General features: G+C 44.1%; 2 protein-coding genes across 3 annotated transcripts; one reads left to right on the top strand and one right to left on the bottom strand.

The window, feature by feature from the left end:
* The first annotated feature begins 15,463 nt into the window (after window positions 1–15,463).
* On the top strand, window positions 15,464–18,936 carry LOC124663205 (E3 ubiquitin-protein ligase RNF38-like). Its single transcript, XM_047200930.1, has 5 exons — window positions 15,464–15,943; window positions 16,491–16,676; window positions 18,206–18,301; window positions 18,389–18,541; window positions 18,632–18,936. The coding sequence occupies exons 1-5, from the start codon at window positions 15,464–15,466 to the stop codon at window positions 18,761–18,763; spliced, it is 1,047 nt and encodes a 348-aa protein (XP_047056886.1). The 3' UTR covers window positions 18,764–18,936.
* An 855-nt stretch (window positions 18,937–19,791) lies between these two features.
* On the bottom strand, window positions 19,792–25,950 carry LOC124661148 (the record flags this gene model as incomplete). 2 transcript variants are annotated; one of them, XM_047199006.1, is given in 10 exon segments in its annotated part: window positions 19,792–20,109; window positions 20,185–20,285; window positions 20,987–21,157; window positions 21,751–21,925; window positions 22,256–22,356; window positions 23,734–23,836; window positions 23,932–24,218; window positions 24,471–24,603; window positions 25,645–25,722; window positions 25,822–25,950. In XM_047199006.1, coding segments are annotated over 10 exon segments (1,344 nt in total), but the record flags the coding sequence as incomplete, so codon positions are not given.
* Window positions 25,951–26,313: the final 363 nt, after the last annotated feature.

The raw sequence follows: 26,313 nt of genomic DNA on the forward strand, positions 1-26,313 counted from the left end.
CTATATTTACTTCTTCCCAATGGTCACCAAGGTGTCGTGAGAATACTTGCTTAGGTATTTAGTGGACACGTCAGGTCAAATATTGTCATAACACATTTTTACTATAGTTCCTATTTGTTTCTTAGAATGAAAATAAATAGGCAATTTACAACAATACTAATATCAATACTAAATTTTGGATCTATACCTAGTGGGCAACTTGTAGAACTTGCCAAAAATTGAAAATGCGGCTACACAAATCCAGCTACCCTCTGCATAAGTGCCATCTATATTCACTTCTTGCCAATGATCACCAAGGTGTCATGAGAATACTTGCTTAGGTATTTAGTGCACATGGCAGGTCAAATATTGGCTTAACACGTTTGACTATAGTTCCTAGTTCTTTCTAAGAGAGAAAAGCAATAGAAAATGTACAACAATACTAATCTCAATACTACATTTTGGACCTATACCTATTGGGGCAACTTGTAAAACTTGCCAAAATTTAAAATGTGGTTACAAACCAAACAAATCCAGCCACCATGTGCGTCAGTGCTAGCTATATTCACTTCTTGTCAATGATCACCAAGTTGCCGTGAGAAGACTTGCTTAGGTGTTCGGTTGACAGGTCAGGTCAAATATTAACTTGCACATTTGACTATAGTTCCTAGTTTCTTTCTTAGAAATAAAAGCAATAGGAAATTTATAACAATATTAATATCAATACTACATTTTTTACCTGTACCTAGTGGTGCAACCGATAAAACTTGCCAAAATTTAAAATGTGGCTACAAATGAAACAAATCTAGCCACCCTGTGTGTCAGTGCCATCGATCTATATTCAGTTCTTGCCAATGATCATCAAGGTGCCATGAGAAGACTTTCTTAGGTATTCGGTGGACAGGTCAGGTCAAGTATTGGCTTAACACATTTGACTATAGTTCCTAGTTCTTTCTTAGAAAGAAAAGCAATAGGCAATTACAACAATACTAATATCAATACTACATTTTGGACCTAGACCTAGTGGGGCAACTTGTAAAGCTTGCCAAAATTTAAAATGTGGCTACAAAACAAACAAATCCAACCACCATGTGCGTCAATGCCAGCTATATTCACTTCTTGCCAATAATCACCAAGGTGTTGTGAGAAGACTTGCTTAGGTATTCAGTTGACAGGTCAGGTCAAATATTAACTTACAGATTTGACTATAGTTCCTAGCTTCTTTCGTAGAAAGAAAAGCAATAGGTAATTTACAACAATACTAATATGGATACTAAATTTTGGACTTGTGCCTAGGGGTGAAACTTGCAAAACTTGCCAAAATTTAAAATGTGGTTACAAACCAAACAAATCCATCCACCATGTGTGTCAGTGCCAGCTATATTCAGGTCTTGCTAATGATCATCAAGGTGCCATGAGAAGATTTGCTGAGGTATTCGGTGGACAGGTCAGGTCAAGTATTGGCTTAACACATTTGACTATAGTTCCTAGTTCTTTCTTGTAAAGAAAAGCAATAGTTAATTACAACAATACTAATATCAATACTACATTTTGGACCTATACCTAGTATAGCAACTTGTAAAATTGCCAAAATTTAAAATGTGACTACAAACCAAACAAATTCAGCCACCTATGCGTATGTGCTAGCTATATTCACTTGTTGCCAATGATAACCAAGGTGGCGTGAGAAGACTTGCTTAGGTATTCAGTGGACATGTCAGGTCAAATATTAGCTTAACACATTTTACTATAGTTCTTAGTTTCGTTTTTCGAAAGAAAAGCAATAGGAAATTTACAAAAAAAAACTAATATCAATACACCATTTTGGACCTGTACCTAGTGGGGAAACTTGTAAACTTGCCAAAATTTAATATGTGGCTACAAACCAAACAAATCCAGTCAACTTGTGCGTCAGTGCTAACTATATTCACTTCTTGTCAGTTATCACCAAGGTGCCGTGAGAAGACTTGCTTAGGTATTTGGTGGACAGGTCATGTCAAATATTGGCTTAACACATTTAACTATAGTTCATAGTTCTTTCTTAAAAAGAAAATCAATAGGCAATTTACAACAATACTAATATCAATTCTTCATTTTGGACCTATACCTAGTGGGGCAACTTGTAAAACTTGCCAAAATTTGAAATGTGGCTACAAACCAATCAAATCCAGCTACTCTCTATGTCAGTGGCATCTATATTCACATTTTGCCTACCTTCACCAAGGTGTCGTGAGAAGGCTCGCTTAAGTATTCGGTGGGCAGGTCAGGTCAAATATATGCTTAACACATTTAACTATAGTTCCTAGCTCTTTCTTAGAAAGAAAAGCAATAGACAATTTACAACAATACTAATATCAATACTAAATTTTGGACCTATACCTAGTGGGTCAACTTGTAAAACTTTCCAAAAGTCAAAATGTGGCTACAAACCAAACAAATCCATCTACCCTCTATGTCAGTGCCATCTATATTCACCTTTTGCCAACAGTCACCCAGGTGTCGTGAGAAGACTCACTTGGGTATTCGGTGGGTCAGTTCAAATATTAACTTAGTACATTTGACTCTATCTAGTTGTTCATTTTTTTAGAAAGGAAAACAATAGTTAATTTACAAGAATACTATTGGTGATTCTAATTTTTCCCCTCTAGCAAGTGGAGCAACTTTTAAAGCTTTCCAATAGTATAAGAAAATATGTGGCTGAAAATCAAACAAGTCCAACCACCCTTAGTGTCAGATATATTCACCTTTTGCGAGCGGCCACCAAGGTGACACGAGAAACACTCATTTGGAGATTAACCAGTCAACTTAGATCTAAAATTCTTTTATCATGTCTTAGTCTAGTTACCATATTCTTATGGCCAACCTAGTTACAAAATTCAATCCCAAAAATTCTCGAGATGTAATGACGCCTCAAGCTTTATACCAGAACTTTTATCAAGGTTCGGTCCTTGATTGAAGTACGATAAAATTCTCAACTTTTTCAATAATAAAACCATGACTTCTACCTTGAATTGGATATTTTTACGGGAAAATCATTTTGTTTAATTAGATCTAATATCCAGACTTTCTAGCTTGCTTTGGGCCTATATTGGGCATTAGGATGGATCTAGTTGACCGTGTAGGGTCCATGTTCCATTCCAGAAGGACTTGTTGACTGGTGTGGGTTTAAGGTTGCACCCTTTTCGCTAATGGAGGCCCTCTTCTCATATGTCTGGAGATAATTTAGTAGGTTTCGGATATTAATGGGATCTACGAGAGAATTATCATATCACCCTCCAAGTTTTTGTTAAGTTACCGATGCGAGTTGCGAGCATGGTGTGCATAGTTCTTGTGCTCCATGTTGTACTTTCTAAACCGAACGACTCTAGATTGAGTGCTAAACTTGTACATTAAAGAACATGGTAGTTCCAACAAGGTTCAGTTCGGTTGGTTGATATCTTCTATCCGGATTATGGATTGTAGTATGATAAGATTTTTCCCTAGAAGACCTAGGCTTAATCGAACTTTGGAAATCACTGCTAAAGTTGTGTAAAGGAAACGTCTACAAGACTTGCTAGTTAATTTTATTTTATGTTTAGCAGACTATCTAGTTTACTCTTAGTTGGGTTGTGTTCAATGATGGAAATAGGCCAGGGTTAAGGATTCTCCTGCAGCTATACATACATATAGAAATGAATTGCAAATGTGTAGTAAATAAAATAGAGATAAGAGATTTGTGAGCAGCACATCCGTAAATACTCTTGCCCTAAAGCTAGAGGTGACAGGATCCTCTTGGTCCAACCACTGTTTCCACAGCCGCGAGTAACAATGATTATTAAGTAAATGAATACATACCAAAGCATTAAGCTAGATGATTGTGTCGTTGATCTCGAATGAATCACTAAACATGTCCCGCTACTTTCCCCTTTCTGTCACTCAGGTTTCGTGATAGCACGCCGTTCTCCACGCATCCCACCTCTTCCCTTGATCGATCTGATAGACATGGGTACCTGCAGATCATCGAATCGTGGCAAAGAGACAAGGATACAAGATTGCAAAACTCATATTCAATCCTTCACATATTATAAGATTAGATGCACATAAACGCTGCGACGATTCACCCCCAACCCGCAGCCCGTGAGGACTACTCACACATAATATCAAGATCAATATCAAAGATAGAAATCGGTGTGGCAAATAGTTGAATTGAAATCACAATATTCTTACAAGGTCGCCAATTCTCAAGGATATCTCTAATACAATGGTGATGGCTATGCTATGGAGGAGATGTGAGATGGAATGGATAAACTATGGTGGTGGATCTCCTTCGGTGTGGTGTAGATGGATCTGATGGATGGTGGCTATGTTTGGTGACGACTGGCTCTCTTTTTGGCGTCGGGTCCTTCACAAAACTTATAGGGCTTGACCTTAGAAATACTGCGGCGCGTAGTACAGGCGGACGGTACGGGCAGGGCTTGCCCGTACCGGTGTCCGCTATACCTTCTAGAACCGCCTTTTGAAGCACGATCAACTTTGTTGCACCTGTGATGCGATTCTCTTCAGTAATTGCGGGTCCATTTTCCATTATGATGTGATTTCGTGCACACCATTCAAAGATAGGAGAGATTGCACCTCTTTACAATAATTAGTTATTAATAACAAATTGAGAGGTAAACTTAGTCAATTTCTTGACTTAGATAAAGATTTAAACGCGAAAAAGTGACATAATTTACAGCCATAAGTGGTCGATTTAAAATCTGTAAAACTGTAGATTCAAATCGCTGATAGAAATAAGCGCGTTGACATTTGTTCTATGAATGCGGGTGGCATACCCAGGGCAAGTAGACGACCTCCTTTCTAAGCTACTAGTTGGGCTGGGCTGCCCAGGTGATAGGGCTGATAGGCTCGTGCGAGGGGAGCTCCTATTCTCCTGCCCCTCCCCTTTGGAGGTACGCGGTAGTTCCTATGTTGGGTCGCACCAAAAGCGGCCCAATACAATACATGTACATTTTCTCTTTTTTCTCTTTCTATTTAGATTCAAAAAAATAAAGAAGTTACAATATTTATTGTTCAACCTAAAAAAGTTCAGATTAAGAAAATATCCAGATATAAAAAATACTCACAAAATAATAGTTCAAACTTAAAAAGGTTGTAATGTGCAAAAATTCGGATCTTAAAAAACGGCATAAAAACCTGGCGGCTAAATCCAGAAAACTGGAGGAAGAACTACCAAAGTAAAGAAAAACATAAAAAAACGCACAGAAAATAACAGCACACGAAAAACCAGCAAAAAAACAACGAAAATAGGATTTGCCTGCCGAGTGGCAGTAGTGTGGCACCGATCTGGACGTCCACCTGTTTTGGGCTTGGCCCGCATGCCCTCTCGCCCGTTTCTCCCAGCCGAGCGGCCCCACCGCTGTCTTAGGCCGAATCCTCTGAACAGACTGCCGCACGGTGGGCCGCGCGAGATGCGTTTTCCGTTCCATTTTGTGCGACATGCCGAAGCCGAACCGAAGGAGCGGAGCGGCGAACGCGTCGGCATAGGACGGTACGTGTTTTTTTTTGACAGAGGTAGTACGTGTCTTGGAGCCGTGCCTTCCGGTTTACTGCTGCCGGGGCCAGTGGCAGCGGCAGTGCGGCACGCTCCGGTCACCGGAAAGCGGCCACGCCATATGCGGACAAAACCAACTGCCCAGCCTTTTACTTCCCTCTACTGCTCCGTATTTCGTTATGTGGAAATACCATCTCCATTTTAATTAAATCGAAGCCGAACACCACCTACCTAGTACATGCTCAAGTCGGCACCACCCTGCGCCGACACGGAGGAAGTACATAATTGCACGATCAAAAAGAAGAACGGCTAAAAACGCAGCTGCATATATCCTTTTCAGAATGCTTGTATACCTTGAGGAACGGCTAACCCACACAGCCATGTGCACACCAACATTGGAGTTGAAGTTTTTGCAAGTGCCAACCCATATATTGGGTGAATTAAGTTAGAAAAGTTTGAGGCTGGGTCGGGTACAAACCTTGCCAGATTGCTGCCTCCAACTCTCACCGTTACGTACAGAAGGTAGAATCTTGATCAAGCAGATTCCGAAAGATAGACTCGGCAACTCGCTACCGAGCGCCCACCAGAAAAAAACATTCCATCTGAAATCTACGATTGTCTCCGAGCTTTGGACACTATCAAAATGTCTGGTCGCAAAATAAGAAAGGAGCATGAGATGAAGCAAACACTTCATCATTCATGCCGCATCATTCGGGCTGGCAAGAGCGCATCATGAACTCGTGTCGTTGCTCCTCAAGGCCTTCTCGTTTAGAAGCTTTTTTCTTCTTCTTCCTCCCAATCTCTCGCGGAGAAAAAGGTCGGCCGTTGGAGAAAAGCATTTCCACGTGCCTAGCAGTCCCGCCACGTTGACTGGCGGTTTTTGTTCTTCAGATAACCTGGTGCGGTTGTCCAGTTTTTCCGACAAGAAACGTACGTGCTTCGATTCAAACTGCTCACGGGAATACTGTAGCAGTATCCTTTGCCGACGCATGCGTCTTGCAAAGTGTCACGTACGTCCAAACAATCTGTCCATCTCTAAACTGTGCACCGTGGTTATAGCTTATTCTGTCACTGACAAGGACTCGAGGAGAAGATACATACCAGTGTACAGGAATTTCTTCAGTCCAACACAAGCCAAGAGCACGATTTAACTGAGCGAATGCCTTTTTTTTTTCGAGAGTACGCCAAAGGCATACCATATCTTTATAGAAGGCAGAAACAAGATTACAAGATGACTACAACCCGCTGCGAACAACGAGCGCAGTACGAACTCCACTCCGAACTCCACACCAGGCTAGTCCTAAGACAGCCACCACGATATTACAACTCCGACACGAAAGAGCCTATCCTAAGAAGAGCACCGAGCCGCGTCTCGCTCTACGCCGGCCACCTCCGAAGAAAACACCTCCACCTTGTCAACGCACCATCAAAGTAGAAGATGGCGGAACTTGGTCGGCCTCGAGAAAGGCATCGTCTTGGACTCTCCGGCGACATCGTACCTAGCGCCCCGGACGATCCACCTTGGAAAGCAACGAGCACCGGAGGATCGCAATAGAAAACAACATGTCGTGTCTCCGAACGCAATGCTCCCAACCGAGGGACGACATCGAGATGCCGCCATTGCGCCGATTCTACTCCGAACCTAGGCTTTCACCCGGAGACATCACCAAACCAAAGCGGGAGCGGGGCGGTGCCGACACACCTCAACGACGCCTCCAAGGAGAAGAACGACGCCCACGGGCGCCGTCGCCGCCGGCACCGAAAGGCGGCTAGACTTTCGTCCGTATGTCCGCACCCTGCCCACACTATCCGCCGGCTTGGCCTGTTGCTCTTGTCGATCACACCGCCACCGCAGCAGCACCTCGCGGCGGAGCCTCAGCATCATGGTCCACCAAACCCAAGCACACCCAAGAAGACGCGCTCAACTCCTTCCTCCAGCCCCGGCGGGTCGCAGCCACCAACCACTCTGTGCACGTACCAGGCTGCAGAGCGCCCACAGTCAGACCACTCCTGGCTGACGGCAGCGCAACGCAGCTGGCCCAAGGAACCCGGCTCAGGCCCAGGATGGGCCCAGATCGGGCCCGAGGAGAACCCAGATCGACCCCAGGGAGGACCCAGATCGGGGGCCCGCGCCTCCACCTCCCTCTCCAGATGCCAATGCCAGATGGTCATCATCCGAGTCCCGTGTGGTTCGTAAGTCGTAACACAAGAGCAACACACAGTTCTAGTTCCAGCATTTGACGATCGAATCATTTGATGGTCGAATCGTCACACGCTAGTTACTAACGTTACACCGATTTGCATCCTCTGATAGATAGTCTGCTTAGTAGAATGGTAGGGTGAAAAGGGGAACTTTTGTCTACTGAGGTAAAGAGAATCCTCATCCAAACTGTCATGTCTATTAACCCTATTTATATGTTATCCTTTTTTAGATTTTCTAATTAGGCTTTAGATCTTATTAACACTTAAATAACTAACTGCATGTGAAATTATGTAGATGGCAATAGAAAATTACACTTGGCCAATTGGCCTTCTATATGTATGAAAAAAGAGTTTGGAGGTCTTGGTATACCAAATCTCCAGGATCTAAATATATGTTTCGTTGGTTTTTTGATTAAGAGATATATTCAAGGTGAGGGGAGCCTATGGAAGAAAATAGTTGATGCTAAATACAACACTAGAAATCCTAATATTTTTTGCTGCCAGGACTTAAACTCTTCTGTTTTTTTGGAAAGGTTTGATGTGGGCATCTAGGACTGTTAAATTTAGATACAAATAGAAGATAGGTAATGGTAGATCTGTTAGATTTTGGGAGGATACATGGTGTGGAAATGCACCTCTATCTACTCAATATTGGGATATATATTTTGTAGTTAATCAACAAATGAAAACTGTTGCTGATCTCTGGGTGGGCAACAGTTGATATGTGATTTTAGGAGGACTTAATTTACACCACATATGACGAATATGTGGTTTGAGATAGTAGAGATTGCCAAAACTATTATTTTCTTTGATGATGAAGATCAGCTTATTTGGAAATATGAATCCAGGAGTGTTTATTCTTCTAAATCCTTGTATGATGTTATTAATTTTGGAGGTGTGCAACCTGTGTTCCTACCAGCAGTTTGGAACTTGAAAATCCCCCTAGAGTTCAAATCTTTCTCTGGTTATTGTCATAAAATAATATTATGACTAGAGATAACTTTAGACATGGAGGTATACAAAAGCCTCTTGTGTGTGAATTATGTAGTGAGTTGGAGTCTGTTAAACACATGTTCTTTGATTTCTTAGTCTCTAAAATGCTTTGGGCTGATGTGCAAGAGATTATTGGTGTAGAAATTAATGATTACCTTTCTCTTGTCTCTAAATAGCTATGCAATAAGAGGTTTAAGCAATTTAATGTAATCTCATCTGCTATTGTTTGGGGCATATGAAATAATAAGAATCATCTGATGTTTAACATAAAAACTTCGTTGTCCATGAAACAAGTGTGGGGGCTAATCCTGTTATATCTAAGGACTTGGCAAATGCTTATCAAAACCATGAAGTGGGACCAGATGGAAAGCTTCAAAACCACCATGTGAGAAAACTAAGGAGATTGCCTTCGTTGATGCCGGACTAAGATGCACATCCTTCGACTGGATATCAACCTGAAAAGGTTCTACAACGTCTCCATACGTCAGACGTGCTTCTAAAGCCTACATGCTGAAGCACCCGAAGGAACCAGACAATATCCATGTTGTGACCTGATGAGGGAATGGCTTCCAGAAGCGAGAAGTGCTAGGATAATGAGATGTGATCTGGATGTATTTTGTTGCTTAGCCTGGAGAGTAATCTCTTTAGATGGTTTAGGGACGCGATTGGAGATGGTCCTACACCGAAGCAAGCGAGAATCTTGAAATAGAGCTCAGATTGGAGCTGAACGACGTTGCTTTCTCCAGCAGGAAGAGATTCCCGTCACAAGAGAGAGAAAGAGATATACCGCTGTGCCGCTGTGGTGCCGCCGATGGAGCCCGTTTTAATCAGCGGATTCTGCCATCTCGCAACGCCCGGCTTCTCGTGCCTTTCGGTTGGTCGCCGATTGAAACTGTAGGATGCGAGACGGAAAGCTCAATCACAGCTACCGGTCTTTGCTCTAATCATCCTCCTTATCCACGAGAAACTATAGCTTGGACGAGTCTGATGTTTCTGGTATGGTATGATATCGTTTCATTGAGACGGTGAGTAGGGTAGCACATACACTACACGGTATCGTCTATGGCTACGATGCATATCTACCGTAGTGACCTCCCAACCACTGTTTTGGATTTTGGTTAACTGCACAAATATGGTGACGCGCCCTGCCCTGCCCTTCAAATTAGACATGCATCATGCATGCAATCCTCCTATACCGATCCAATTAGCCAAGTTAAGGTGGTCAGCTATCAGAGATGCAGCAGTATTAACTCCAGGTTTTCTTTAAACAAGCTAGCGTGCTGCCTTGTTCCTCTTTGTGTGCATAGATGGACGTGTCCTCTTCGATGTCATGGAGAAACACTTGCGTCTTCTCGGTTCCTCTTTGTGAGCATAAATAGACACGTCGTGCTCATGCGTGCGCCTAGAGGAAAATTCAAATTGTGCCGATCTTCACCGGGAAGCCGGCAAAAAAGCATAACCAAGATGAGAAGAAGAACATTGGTGTCAGCAAGGAAGGTAGAAAGCTGGGATGTGTCCATTTTTAGAGCACTTGTTAGCGACATGTGGTTGTGCTTTTGGGTTAGTATCTTGCTGGTCACAACTCGCCATCCATCCACCCATTAGGCAGTCTTACCTTTTGACGGTCACTCTAATGGCCGGCTTTATTTACGGTAAAGCACACTTGACAACAAAACAGATGAGTAGCAGGTTTTGTACGCATTTGGAAACCAAGGAATAAAAGAAAACCGAGACGATGCTTTACCTCCGTTCCTTCCTCCGTCGCTACTAGCAGGCCAGGCCCCGCCGCACCGTCGGATAGCGGCAGAGCAGGGCTCCGTCGGCCCGTTCGTCCACTGGAGCGAAAGCAAAGAATATTTTCTCTCCTCCTGGAGACGGGCGCCGGCTTGGACTCGAGTGGACTTTCTCATCCAGCCAGCCAGCGACGCCGGTGATTCCTTCCAGAGTATATAGTTTTGAGGTGACGCCTCTGCCTCACGACTTTTTCTGCTTGAACGGACAAGGGCAAAGCAACAAAATTTGACACTGGAACGGACGGTCTGACGGATTACTAGTGTTGTTTAACAGGGTGCTTTGGGAAGATGGAGCAACTCGAGCGTGAAGACCATTGACTCCGCAGTTTACTATACTCTGGACTGCAGAGTTCCCTCGGCACTTGGCAGGATCCAACGGGATCGACAAGACAACACCCTGCGGCCTGTTGTGGATGCCCATGCGTCGTCGCATCCTGCGACTGCGAAGCATTGCTGCAGCTACTGCTGCCGCCGCTGCACGACCCTTGCACCTTGCTTGGACCGTCGTCTCCGTATGGTATGCGAATGACATCTCTTGAAATGATTTTATTTTCTGAACCAGCATGGGAAAGGAGTTCTGCCTGTGAGTTAATTTCTCGTACTCGCGTGTAGTGCGATGCCGCAATCAGCGCTACGGCCTATCAACAATCTCAGATGCCAGGAGCGGAGATTCCTTGGCTCATGCGATCCAGTTAACTCGCTCTTTTAAAAAATTGAAAATCATATTCCTATGTTTAAGAAATATATGAAAACAATCCGAATGTGGCCAATGTTGTATCACACAAACATGCGAAATATTACTTCCTCATTTTCGATGAACAAGGCTTATGATTTCTCTTTTTGAAAAGCTAAGCTAAGTAAAGTTTGACCAACCTTTTTTTAAAAAACTATCAGCAAATATGATATTTAACAGATATCATGCAAAAATATATTTCATATTCTATCCTATGATATTGATTTTGTATTTTGCATGTTAATATTTTGTTATCAAAACTTGATCAAACACTACATGGTTAGATTTTTTTAATAATATAAGTTTTATTCATTAAAATGGAGGTACTAATTTAAAATTTGTATTTTGAGTGACATAAAAATAACAAAAATTTGGTTCTAAACTATACATATTTTTAGAAAATATGTAAATTTTATTAGGTTTTGTTATTTTTTTGTAGCCTACAATATCAAGTATTTTGTATTGCGGTTTTGCATGCTTGTAGATTACAACATTGACTATATCTAGATTTTTACCTATAACTGTTTGGGACTAATAAATATTATTTTTGATTTATTTTTTGAAATAAAGGGGGCACTAGTATTCAGGAGCCAAAGACACTTTCCGAGAGGTCACGTCTCTATTCATTTTTCGCCGTTCTTTTAGGCTAATATGTAGTTTCAAGAAAAAATAGTTTGACTATAAATCTAGTCAATAAAATATTAATTATATACCACAAAGCTTATATCAATTTATTATTCAAAAGATGTTTTAAGTGGTATTAGCCGATGGAGTGCAAGCAGATGTGGTAGCATTTACCTGGCTCTGGTTCACCTCGCAACAAATCCACTTATTAATCCTTCCATTTTGTATGCCCATCAATTCATATTTTAGATAGTACCAAGAAAATACAACGAACTTGTAATTGTACCATTACTTATGTGGAAAATGCTCTCGTGTTTTAAGCTAATTAAACATTTCTCATGTGTTGAATCTTTTCAATAATTGCACGGTATATTTGCATTAATGAGCACCATTGTAGAGGTAAAAATCTACGCTCTCCGCTCCAATGAATAAGTGAAAGGGTCGTATGGGCACTTAGAGGGAACCTGAATATGTGCTAATCAAATTTCAATTTTTTAACAAACAATATTTGACAAAAATATAGATTGTTTAGATATGCAACTACGTGGACAATGGTATATGGCAAGATACACACAAGCAAGTAACTAAGATACAACTAATAAAGGAAGGTGAAGCATAGCGGTATACTGATAGATAAGCACACAGAGGTACGAGGGTTAATTCCCGTATTTCCTTTCTTTTGAGGGGAACCGATAGAGGGGTGCGGTGATACGAGCGATACAAATGCTACAATGGCCCCACCTTATTATCTGGTGAGCAAATCACAAAGGCAAGCTCACACTTCACTAAGCGGTGACCTTAAAGGTAGCAACTGAAACCTTTACACATGGTTGGTGCAATCTCCACTAACTCAATTGGAGGCTCCCAACGATGACCACAAAGCTTTGCAACCAAGCTCAAGCTTCGGGACGACCTCATCCGTCTTGGGAACAAAGGCACCCAAGAGTAACAAGATCTACAATGAATTACAATAGTGGGAATTTATTGGCTTGCACAGGATTTTAGTGTCAATTCCACCAGAATTTTCGTGTATTGGTACGGGGTGGTGTATAGGGTCTAAAAACCGACCAGCAACCACCGTGGCAGTCCACCATGGATCCCCTCTTGATAGTACGGGAAACCTAGCTACAGAGAGAAACGGAAAAAATGCCAGCTTCCATCATCTTTTTTTCGATAAAGGGAATATATTAATATCAAGAAGATACCAATTACACCCAGCCTCTGCAACAACACACCACTCTAATGACACTACGGATGCACACGGCCAAAAGAAGGAAAAGAAAACTAAGAAACAAAAGTCCCGCTATAGTATCTCGGGCCTAACAACAACAATACATCAACTGCCAAGACAACACCTGAATTACAGGCTCTCCAAAAAGCGACGCCTCCAAGAAGGGAACAGTGCTCAAACACCGTCGTCGCCCGATCAAAGATCATAGGTTTTCACCCTGAAGATAGTCCCCGCTCTCAAAACAATGGCTCCACCAAGACCATTGCCAGGCACAACCAGTTTAGACCAGACATTGAGTTTTCACCCTGAAAGGTAGGACTCTGCACTTCACCTGTGTTGTCGCCTCCACTTTCATACCACTGCTGTGAAGCCTGGAACACCAAGCAAGTCTCTCAACAGCGCCGAGACTTGAACCTCCCTTAGCTAGTCCTCCCCTCCGGCCTTCATGAAATTCTCTTCTTCCGACTTTCATCATGGATCCATAGTCACTTGATGTCAACACATAAAAAGAGCTTCGCGCCGCTCCCTCCAGAACCAATCGGTCGGAATAAAAGCATGAGTGCGCACGACCGAATACCCCCGATCCAGCAAACTCCAGGCAAAGCACTGTTACATTCGCCAGCGGAGCCTTCCGGAACTCAACCCACTGGCCAGATCACGAGTCCATGCCCCGGTAGGTCCTCCTCTTCACGCAAGAGAGGCCCTAGGACTGCTGCCTTTATACAGGTCGGACCCTCACGTCGACGACCATCCCGGGCTGGCCAATCCAACCCTCCACCAGCGACACCATCATCGGCTTCCATGCTCCTCCATCTCACCGCCGGATCACGGTGATAGATCAAAAGATCCACCACCACCAACCGCAGGCCGACCCTCTCCGGCGTAGAAGAGAGCCACCTCCTCCGTCAAACCCTAGGCTGTTGCCCCGTGCTCCCTCGTGACGCGGAAGAAGCCCGAGATTGCCTCCACGCACCGACGAGAGACGGGGGGAGGGCATGGCGCAGACCGAGGGCCTGGCCGCCGCCCACCACCAGCCCCTGCCGGTGTGCTGCGGATGGAAGCCTACGGGAGGAGAGGGGGGACCGCAGCGCAAGAGCCACCGTCGCCCATCACCATCCGCGCCGGCCGCCTCCGCGTGCGTCGAGGAGGAGAGAGCCCGTCCGCCGTCCCCCACGTCGGCGAGGAAAGGCCCCCGCCGCCGCCACGCCCCGTGGGTCTTTGCCCCGGCGGCGGCGATTATGGTTGGGGAGATGTTCGGGAGAGGAGGGGGTTCAGGAGAGGAGGGAGAGCGGCAAAACTAGTAGGCTTCCCTCATATGTGTTCATGATTTCTTGGATCCTCGATTCCACTTGCTTGTTTCACAATGACGTCGAAACCAACTTAAGTGGCGAAATGCCCTTTCAATTGGCTTTTAAAAAATCAAGCCAAGTAAACTTTGACCAAAGTTATAGAAATATCTATGAACAAATATGATATTATATATGTATATATATATATTATTTGAACAATTTGTATTGTTGCATCCTAATATTTTTTATAAACTTTGACATATCCCACTTGTTTGGGGAAAATCTTTGATATTGTTGTTGTTAATTTTTTAATAAATTTAGTCAAACTTTACATGGTTAGACTTTTCAAAAATATATAAGCCTCTTCTTTGGATTAAAAGTAGTAGTAATAATTTTTCGTCAGCTGTTAGTGGCCTTATATATAGATGCAAAACATATTTTGAATGGTGGACTTACATGTAAAAAACGGAGGGGTACAGAGGTCCTCTATAAATCCTAAATGTGACCATACGTCTGGAATAGCACGTCGTGCACGGCCCTGATAAAACACTGTACGTTCGCATGTCTACACCAAGAATTAAAAAATTTAAGTTGCTAATGACGATAGAATTACCCTATTGCTAGATGGATGGCACCGCGTTTTTTTCCCCCTTCATCGTACTATATCTGCATGTGGGACTCTCTATGACACTTTTTTTCAGCGAGACGTTTCGCACCATCCACAGCATTTCGTGGCAAGGAAACATGCTTGATGCTACATTTGTTTAAGCAGCCCTAGACCCATGTGTAGGCGTTTTATTTGACCGTGTTTGGTGCTCGGAACTCACCAAACCAGCGAGCGAGGGGAGTCAAGAACATCCGTCCCCTTAAATCCAGGGCCGCACCGAATCCAGGACAAAAGAATTTACCACCGCTCCTCGCCACCCTCCACTTCTCCAGTACTACTCTTCCACACACTACACAACAAACAATCACGAAACCGCAAGCACACACGCAGGCAGACGCATCCTCCTGCAGTCCTGCTCTGCCCGTCGCTCACAGGCGCTGCTGCCCCGTGCCATTGCTGCCCCCACCTGTCTCTCTCCAGGCATGGCCGGTGACCGCCGCGGCGGCTCGCCCACGGCGGAGCGCCGGCGGGGGATCCGGCGCCTGCTGCTGCCCCGCGGGGACGCCTCGCCCTCCCCGCCGCTGCTGCCTCCGCCACCCGCGCCGGAGCACGGGCTGCTGCGCCGGAAGGGGTTCGCGTCCGCGGCGCTGCTGCGCGGGCTGGGCTGCGCGTCGGCCGCCGCCTCGCAGGCGTACGCGCCGGGCCCGGGCTCCGCGGCCGCGGCCGCCGTGCGGTCCTCCGCCGACTGGCACGGCCGGCGGCGGAAAGGGAAGGACAAGAGAAAGGAGAGGGGCGGCGGAGGCGGAGGGGGGCTCGTGGCCGGAGGGATCGGCGCCGACGTGTGGTGCGCCCCCGGGATACCCTTCGCCGCGGAGGCCTCCTCCGTGGACTGCGTGGTCGCGCGGCACCAGATGCTCGGCAGGGCCCGCGGCGGCGAGGCCGAGCGGCCGCCGCACAGAGAGGTGCGTCGCTCGCTTGCTTCTTTTCTGGCTTGCTTGGATCTGTTTCGTGTTGGCCGCTTGTCCATTTCGATGGGTTGCTTGTTCATAGTGGGTGGTTAATTTCAGTTTCTGTTCATATGTTTTTTTTTTAATTTTTTTTTTACTTATGCGCGGGCCGTATTTGCGCTTTTTGAACTCTTTTTGTCTCTTGTTGGAAAGAAACCGTGTTATTTTCTCGAAATATTCAGATTTTCTGCTATCTGTTTTCCTCTGAAATTCCCCCATTTTCACATTTGCGCTCTTTACAAATTGTTCTATGCCATTACTTAGTCCTGACAACCACCAATTAGGAGCGTTCTTCAATGCAATGTTCGCACACTCATAATTACATCTTGCTATTTAAGCATCTGAAACAGTGCTCCACTATACACGTTCGATGCTATCTCTTCGGGCCATACTGAATGCTCCTTGCCCCCGTATGCGGCTGGAATCTTTCTGCCACCAAACTGGCAGACGACGAGCTTTGAGCTGATGACGCTACGTTTCTCACATCCATCGTTGATTGCAGAGGCCGTGCCTGTCTCGGCGGGCGAGCATGCAGGAGCAGATATCCTCGTCCTTCATGGAGTCGCCGCCGCCGCCGTTGCCGCTGCCGCACCTCGACGGGCCCTTCTTCGGCGCCGACCTGCTCCCCTCCGCCCGCCTCCGCCGGATGCGCGGGTACCGCCCTGCTCCCGGGGGCCTCGAAGAAGAGGTACGGTACACTACTCCAGTACTACAGTTAGCAGTAAACAGTAAACACACTGCATTAGTTTATCGCATCGCGTTAGCTTCACTTCACCCCGCATCATATGCCTTCCCTCCCTCTGCGTGCGTCCAATGGCGAATCCGGTTGGTGCGCGATTACGTCGCCATGAGATTCCCGTGCGTCCGACACTAGTTTAATCCATGGCGTGATCTGACAACGTTTGTGCTCTTCCTGGGCGGGCGTGGCCGCTGGAAGTGGTTGACTCGCTTCTTTCGTGCACCATACGTGACGTGAGGTCCGGGCCTTCCCGGAGGTTAACTAACCGATAGTTAAGTGCCTCCTCCGGATGATCCAGGAGAGGAAGGGATGGCTCGGGCCCAATGGATTGGAAAGAGACCTTTCACCAACATCTTCCATGCAGTTTGCCCTGCGATAATTCCAAAGTGGATCAATCGGTCCTGAACCCGAGCGGCCATGCCGATGATGAGATGCGGGGTCAAACGGTGTTCAAACCATGCCATTTCGGAGCGGGGGAAGAGGTGTGGTGGAATGGAACACCTGAGCATGACAAGCAATAATGCGACTATTCGTTCTCCTTTTGGCATACAGTTCAAGCGGATCGTACAGTAGGTAGGGATGGGCATTCTGGTGCGTGAATGATGGCTTTCAGCGCCCGGTCTCCGATGGTGCGCAGCTCTTCTGCCTGATTGACTCAACTGGTCGTTTGGTGCTTAGCGGGGCCCCTTTATGATTTCCCTGTTGCTTCAGTCATAATCAGATCTGGAGCTGTGCTCATTCCCTGTTCACCTAGCTGATGGTCCTAGTTTCATAATTTGGTCACATGAAGAACCACGACCAACTTCCTTTTTTTCCTCCCTATGATCAGCTATTCTTTTTAGACAAAAGGGTACTCCGCCTGATCCATGATAAGTGTTGGGGTTTTAAATTAGAACTAAAACCCTGATACTTATTATGAGTCGGAGGGAGTATATTTCATTACCGGCTTGAGCCTATGGGCATCTATCAGAGAGATACATAGGAGGTGCGGTAACGTAACATCCTCAGGTGACATTTTCTGGCTGAAGCTATTCTGCCCAAAGAGACAAGAATTAAAGTTTACTCCTGTTTCTTCGCATTCTATCACTTTCTTTTCCCACCTTGTTTACTCCTGTTTTCTCAAGTATGGTTATCTATTTAAGGCTCAAGCTACCGAACTGAAAATTGGATCCACACATGCTCCTAGCAATTATAAAGGACGATATCTGCTTGTTCAGAATCATAGAAAAGTATATGGTCTTTACCAATAAACATATGAAATAATATACGTGTCAATTGCGGGGCTGAAAGTGCCAACTTGTGCAGACCATATCATTTTTACAAATGATGCTTCATCCTTTCATACTTGGTACTTTAGGTGGACATTGTAATCGAAAACAATCTAGCATAATGCATGGAGGCGTAATGATTCCTATGTAATGACATTACAAACAGGGAGTGCAAGTTTCAGAACTTGATTCAACTGTTTTTTATCGCAGATCATGATGTTTCAAACAAGAGTGTTGTTGGGGGGAATGAGTATGTATGATCGGTACCAGGATTGGCGCCTCGATGTTGATAACATGAGTTATGAGGTCTGTGTATCCTCCCTCCCGTGCAGTCCTGCTCCTGTGTATCAGCGCTTGGCATCTCCATCACCATTAACCGATTTTGTTCAACAGGAGTTGCTTGAGCTTGGAGAAAGAATCGGTCACGTCAACACAGGGCTACGTGAGGACGAGATAATTCGCAACCTTAGGAAGGTCAAGCACCCAGCCTTTGATTCCTCATTCCGGTTTCCAACGGAAGTAGAAAAGAAGTGCAGTATTTGTCAAGTATGCTCTTAACCTCTTCCCTCTGTAGTTCCCAGCATTCATATCCTGCGTCTGGTGTTTAAACCATTTCTGTTCTGGTGTGCGTTTCAGGAGGAGTTTGAAGCAAATGACGAGATGGGGAGGCTGCATTGTGGCCACAGCTACCATGTCTACTGCATCAAGCAATGGCTTTCTCAGAAGAACGTTTGCCCGGTTTGCAAGACTGCTGTCAGCAAGACTTGAACAACTCCAGGATACGCCTATTGTGTACCTGGTTGGAAGCTGAGAAGTATGCTTGTTGTGTCTTGTACAGTCCGTCACATGCATTATTGTATAAACACAACATCCATTCTTTTGCATTTCCAGAGAAATGCTATATCGAGGGCCAGCTCTTATCAAATATGTGGTTTCACTCCTTTGACATGGGTGATGCAAAAAGGTTTTGCAGGAGTAAATCAGTTGTTTTTTGTTCAGTCGATACACCTTCCTGTCTGGGGTTTGACTGGAAATGAAGTTGGTTTAAGCTTTTGGGCTATCTACAAGTAATTTTTTTTAAAGATCCATATTGCATGAATTGTGACTACCAACGAGCTAGGTGAGTGTGAATTCGAACTTACGACAAGACAATATTATACAATGCTAATATATTGACAATATATTGCTTAGAGGAAAAAAGGATAAGCGTCTTGTGCAAATTAAATTATACCACTAAAGTGGAAAACTAAATAATACCACTAAAGTGGAAGCCCTGGAAAGATTTGCCACTCGATCCCAGCCATACTCAGGCTCCTTGGCTCCTTCGATTCATAGGAATTGTATAGGATGTGAATTTAAATTATATGAGATTTTTTCCTACACTAGTTGTTTGATTTATAGGAACATACCCTATAGAAATCTTATAGGAAAAAACATGAGATCGACACAACCAAAGAACTCACATTCCTACAGAATTCATTCAACTAAGCATGACACACTAATCCTATGTTTTTCTTATTACTACAATTTTCCTATCCTATGAATTAAAGGAGCACTCAGTCATATCGAGGGGTAGCATTAAGCGCAAAGAAGACTGTGTTGTTCTTTTGATCAAAGACCCCACAAACATAAGTTGAAGGAGCAATCCATCAATCCTACTAGTACCGTCTACCCGGCAAGACAGACACCCACTGCGCAGCCACGGTTCGTCTTGTAAGTGCTCTCACCGGTACAAAGATGATCATCGGCAGCATACTTTGCAATTATCGGTACCAGGGTAGACACGAAGAGCAAAATTAGTGAATTCTCTTCAATTCCTCCATTTGGTAATGTACAGAGCATTTACAGGTGACAGTGTGACACACTACACTGATGATCAACTGTTGTGAGGAACTAAACTAGAAGCTTGGCCTGTGGAAATGAGACAGAAAAATACACGTCTGTTACCATTGCCATTTTGTGATAAAACAGTATCATCCGATTCCAATATAGGACGATCATCCTGCAACGGTGTGGTACAGTTCTGATGTATAATGGATAGTAAGAGTTTAAGAAGACACTTCGTCGTGTTGAGAGAGGAACTCTATTATACAAGGGTACACTTCATGGAGGGCCTGCACGATAGCAGAGAGCACTGTAAGAATCAGAGACTGAGCTTCATCCCTTAAATACCAGTTATGTGCACGTACCTTCCGTCCTCCAACCAGGTCATAATGAGCATAGTGAGGTCCTTCAGGTTTGCCAAAAACTTTATAGGTGACCAAATGCTGAGGAATTAGCTTCACGGTTTCTGCAAATACGACGAAACGTCACTTAATACTACAAGTAGTAGATTCCCAAACGAAATTCAGAAGTAACTCACAATCAAACAATGATAGTGTCATAGGCATTAGGTAAGGCCCAGATGCACATGACCAAAGCTAGGATTCGTTCCCAGGAATCACTATTCAGGAGACTAGTTATTTTTTTACAATATGAGAATGGTATGGTGATTTATTTAGTTAGTAAGCTTAAATAGGAAGATAGGATAGGGGAAACTTCAAACGGAGGCCGAGCTACATGTAGCCCTCTGTTTACAAACACTCGGAATTCATGAATGAGAATAAGCTAAGCAAAGATCTAATCCCCATCCCCATCCTTCTCTCACTCTGATCCCTGGCGCCACGGCCAGGGCCAGCCAACCCTCTCTCCTAAAGCAGTGCCCCAACCTTGTAAATTCACCTGTCTTAGGACTGGTACCAATCTTAGGACATGGCAGATAAGAGTCCACGTCCATTGTGACCACCACCCACTTGCTGGGATAACCCAGATAGCAAAAATGTGAAGTGGTGCCAAGTAGTACGTTCTGAGCACATCATGGAGCCTTGGTGACCCTAGGCATCCTAGCTTGAGCTCAGCCCCAGTTAAACAATAAGATGCAATGACTACGATATTGACATTCTGGGTTCTTGAACGTTGCAAAGCGACACATTAAAAAAGACATTGCCATACCGTAAACAGCTTCTGGGGGGCAAATCAAATCCTCGTCTCCAGCAAGGGCAAGCACAGGAACTTTGATTTTCCGCAAATGCTCTTTGAAGAAAAAGGTACCAGCCCTGTTTCGCAGCCCACCATCACGGAAAGCAGTCGTCAGCTGTAATAACACTTTTGCTGGTACAGTGCCTGAACATTGCATCATCAAGTTGTCACAAGAAATGTTGATAGCTTTCACAGTAAAACGCATTATACAAAGACGAACTATCATGGTCAATATTCCTGTGGAGTTTGTCAGTTTGGTAAACCTTGCTTAAAGTCTGCAGATGAACTTATCTTTACGAAATTGATCTTAGAATAAGTCACATCTTACTAGTTTAGTGCACAACTGCATAATCCTACAAAGAGTAATAATCAAATTGACCTCTCTCTCAATGAAAATATATGCAAAGGGTTTGCATGTTCTCTAAGAAAATAGATTTCAGACACCTGCAAATGGTAACATGAACTTTAAATTGAAGAATAGCACCATACACACAAAACATTGTATGGATAACATCTAACACGTTAAATCTATCACCTTCCACTAGATGAAACTTTTTAAGAGATAACAGACTGGCTTCATGCAGGCATTGCTAGATACCAATCCTGAGTTCATGCGTATAAATTATGTGACTTCTTGTCTTATCTGACCATATCACAGGTTCATATTATACTTGTACCTACTGTAAGTCGACGCCTTCTATAGAGAAGAGTAGAAGACAATATAGGTCTTGACTTACAGAAGTTATTCAAGATGAGCTTCGAAAGTAGTTCAGGGTCCATCATGTCCTTGGCTGAAATTTGAGACCGCAGCAGTGACAAAATGTATGGTGCCCGAGACGATATAGGATAAGTGCTTGATAGTAACGTTCCCAGTGGGATAGCAGGAACACGCAACATCTCTGCTGGATCTGCCTAATAAACAATGACAAAGATTAGGTTCCTGTCTACTACCTCCGATCCAATGAATAAGGCTTATAAATTTAGTCAAAGGTCAATTCTTACAAAGTTTGACCAAATAAAAAGAAAATATAAACATCTACAACATGAAACAAACATATTATGAAAATGTACTTTACGGTGAATCTACTAATATTGATTTGGTATCGTAAGTGTTAATGCTTTTGTCTATAACATTGGTCAAACTTAGAGGATGTTGACTTTTGACTAAATCTATAAGCCTTTACTTATTGGAATGGAGGGAGTATGTATTAAATATGTCAACCTGCTTGATGGTCAACTTACAAGAGGCACTAGCAACTTGAGCGAGGAGTTGGATGTTGTGTAGTCAACTGATGAGGCCAGTGTGACAATTGCTGCCAGCTCTGGATCAGCCCCTTCGAATGCTTGTGAAGCAGGAAAAGGAGGAGTTAGTAAAGCATGTCTTGGTAATAATATCCAATCATCTGATACAAAAGCAAACTTTGCAGAACAAATTACAAGAACACAATGCTACAAATCACACGGGTGTCTGTAATGGAAGATATATACTACTCCCTCCGTCCAATGAAGGATATCTTAGACTTGTCTAACTTTGGATGTATCTAGACACTATCCAAAACTTGAGAAGGAGTCAATGTTACAGCCTTACAGGGTAGCAATAGAGAAGAAACTAAAACATATAACTGAAAGTGATAGAGATTAGCTTTCAAGGAGACGAGGTGTGAAAACTGCTACAACGGACCTTTTCAAATCTGACAGTTGGAAGGTGCTCAAGTTTTAGAAAATCCTGGAACTTTGTGCATTCCAAACCTAATATGAGCTAAGTAAGAGGGCAATTCAAAGGTTGTCATGGGCTTTGTTTGGTACTGCCGATGGTGTGCCGCCATGGACTCAGCGACCCTACATGCGGTCCACAAGTTTGGTTGCACATATCTCAAACCTAGCCAGGATTTGAGCAATGCTCAGATGCACAATGAGTACCTGGAATGCAATAAGAGATATCTTGATGTAGTGATGTTCCGGTCACCCATCACAAAGAGAGAAGATGCTTATTCATAGACTACGACATGAATACTTCACTAACAAGAAGTATGGTGCATTTGATGACACAAAGAGAGCAGAAGGAAACAAATTCCACAGATAGGAAGGAGAATCCGTTCCAATGCTTGACGGATATAACTGACAGTGATAGGCATTTGATGATACACAGAGAGCAGAAGGAAACAAATTCCACAGATAGGGAAGGAGAATCCGTTCCAATGTTTGCTTGATGGATAACAACAAACAAACTGTGTTCTGGAGCTAAACTTATACATGATCAGACAGACAAGCTTAATACCCATGCCCGATGGCAGTCTATTCAATTTCACCAAATATCCAGCAAGCTCTACTTAAAGGAAACACTAGCAGGAACAAGACGCCTGGATACAGCAGACAAGACAGGGTGCCGTAGTTTCTTAATATCGTGGTGGAGTGTATTGCCTGACTTAGTACTTTGTCTCTGGTTTACTACTTAATGGCCTGATACAAAGAATAATAACTAAGAGGCTACAGAGACCCATGTCAAACAATCAAATAAAATTTAAAAGCCACCATTGATGCCTGTGCAAATAATTCCAGTTACCAATGGTAGTGAGATGTTGGTATGTTATACTTCAGCTTTCCTAGCCTCACTTCTAGTTGAAGATGTGAAATATTCCATTGCTAAATGAAAATATTGTTTGCCAAGCACTAGGAAAGATTAACGGAAACACAAACAAACACAGGTTGATGAAACATACCACACTTTGAAATCATCGCATACAGCAAGATTCCACCCATAGAATGACCAATAGCAAGTAATTTTCCATCCGTGGTTACACTCTGCTGTTTTATATAATCTATCTGCACAAACAAAAAATCATCATACTTCTTAGTTCTTACAAAGGCATCCAATGCACCTTCAATATCTCTTAACAGTAAAGGGTATGTCTACACACCGCTGCAGGTACATCTTCCTCCAGGTAATGGTCAAAGTCCCAATCATAGCTAATAATCAGCTCCAACTGCTTCTGGAGATCTTCTATGGTTGCAGAGAGGCGTTCTTGCCAGCCAAATAACCGAGGGGAAACATTTTGTTGACCTTCCCCAAGAATCTTCACTAGGCGCTGGCTTAATTGGCTAATTTGATCATATATAGCTGACGTCTGTGGAAATTCCATCAACCCTAGTATTTTATCCGCAACCTCCTCGATACTAGTAGTTAATGAGTCATCAGGGTGAAGTTCTGTCACTCGATCAAAAAAACTGTCAGCGATATTTCTCAGTCGGCTATCATTTACATAACCAGAAAATGTTGCACTCAATCGTGCCAAAGCATTTGTTAACTTGGTCACCAGCTGTGGTTCTTCCGATGTGTTTGTTTCTACCATATTCTTGTCTGTTAGTACTGGCACTTGAACACTTTGAGGTTCATTAGTTGACATGTCCTTAGCAGGAGGAACAACATTTACTTTCTTTGTCGAAATTTCATCCACACCTGAATTAGGGGACAAGTCAGACTTGGTGCTAGCCGCAGCTAATTCTGATCCACGTGTGCTGAGGCCTGCACCACGCACCTCAACAATCCATGTATCAAACCCTTGCATAGACATATGACGGGCAAAGGAAGCCTGAAATCAATGGATACGTATCAATGGAAATCTATGGTGAACATGAACAACAGTAACGAGGAAGACAGTGGGTCGATGTATAACTCTTTCTTTATTGAGTCAACCCCACATATTATCATATAATATAAGACAAGACAGGGAACAATCCATGAACTAAGCTTTCCAAAGGAATACAACAAAAAAAAAAGGGCAGGAATAATTTTTTAAAATAGTTTGATTCAAGTGATACAAGCCCAGCGGCAACTACATCTTCCATTTGACCCTACAAGAGCGGAAATTATTATTTTAACTGCAAACTTCACAAGTTTTACACATTCTCCTTTTTAAATCTTGTACAAGAAGTCAACAACATCGGTAAACAATCGCTGGAACACATAGGAGAAAATTGGAAGTATGAAGATATTTTGCAAGATAACGCACTTCATTACTGTCTAGCTGCCCTAACTCCAGTTCCATTAGTTATGCAAGTTGACACATGCTGCTGTGCATGTGCTACCAAAATTTATATTAGCAACTATGAAGTCATAACCATCAGCAATGCAATTAGACACTATTTTTTGTTCACGCCAAATTTCATTACAACATGTGAACATTCTGAAATTCCGACAGTGTAAGGTCTGCTGATTGCTATATCCCACCAGATATTTTACTGAAGTGGCAATACGAGTAAAACAATAAATATGCCAATAGATATGATACAGACTTCTTTAGAAGAATAAATTTTGTGTTGGTTTGTTCATAGCATTCAGTTTACTGCATGATATGTTCTTAAATTTTCCTCTCTGGAATTTTAACAGGGAGCTGTGACATTTTAATGTCACTCTAACCTAAGCTACTCCCCGTGATATGAGTCAAAGCTAACAGATAGTTTTCAGTTTGCATTTGCAACAAACATTATAAAATTTTCTTCTAACCGAAATGCACTTATTACTTCCAGTTTGCACTATAAAAGCCTGAACCATGCCAAAAGCAATTTACAGAAATGAATCGAACATCATATGAATTTCTTCAGCAACTGAAGCGTCATATAGATGAACTCACCCCAGGTGACAGGTCGAATCCCACCGCATTGGTAGCCACTCCGGACAGCAGCATCAGCGGGTGGTTCCTCTTGGGCGCCTGCACGAACCAAATGAACAGGAAGTACGAAACGAAACAAAAGCAACCCTAACGAAGCCGCGTCCACCACTCTACCCGCAGGAGCAAGCAAGCACGCACCTCAGGCGGCGGGCGGTACCTCCAGAGCGCGATCCGCCAGTCCGAGCCGGGCACGGGCGCGTAGTGCAGCTCGTCAGCGGTGCAGATCGCGGGCTTCGCGCCCTGCTCGCAGTCGCAGGCGGCACCGGCAGAGGCGAGGACCCGCGAGGGCAAGGGCGAAGGCGAGGGCGGGGGCGGAGGCGGAGGCTCCGAGGCGCTGTAGGAGGCGAAGGCGCGGAGCCGCAGCGGCGCGGGGGGCGCGCACGGGGAGGCGCGCGCGACGGGGGAGGACGAGAGGTGCGCGACGGCGGCGCCGGCGAGGAGGATGCGGAGGCTGGAGCCGTGGAGCGGCGGCATGGCGTTGGGCGGTTGGAGTCCTCGCTTCTGGCGTCTTCTTCTTCTGTTCTGCTTCGTCTCCGATTTGGTTTTTACCACCCCCGTCCGAGTCCGACCGACCGGTTTGTGTGGGCAGCCGTGGTTCCATGTTGCGCCGGTTAACCCCGGCGGCCACGT

Source organism: Lolium rigidum, chromosome 6, assembly GCF_022539505.1.
Source record: "Lolium rigidum isolate FL_2022 chromosome 6, APGP_CSIRO_Lrig_0.1, whole genome shotgun sequence".
In the NCBI taxonomy this organism is placed as follows: domain Eukaryota; kingdom Viridiplantae; phylum Streptophyta; class Magnoliopsida; order Poales; family Poaceae; genus Lolium; species Lolium rigidum.

What these genes read in the sequence shown, in the direction of transcription:
- LOC124663205 (XM_047200930.1), top strand. Translation starts at nt 15,464, where the DNA reads ATGGCCGGTGACCGCCGCGGCGGCTCGCCCACGGCGGAGCGCCGGCGG. An exon ending in AGCGGCCGCCGCACAGAGAG is followed by an intron (nt 15,944 to 16,490) that starts GTGCGTCGCTCG and finishes CGTTGATTGCAG; the next exon opens with AGGCCGTGCCTGTCTCGGCG. An exon ending in TTGATAACATGAGTTATGAG is followed by an intron (nt 18,302 to 18,388) that starts GTCTGTGTATCC and finishes TTTGTTCAACAG; the next exon opens with GAGTTGCTTGAGCTTGGAGA.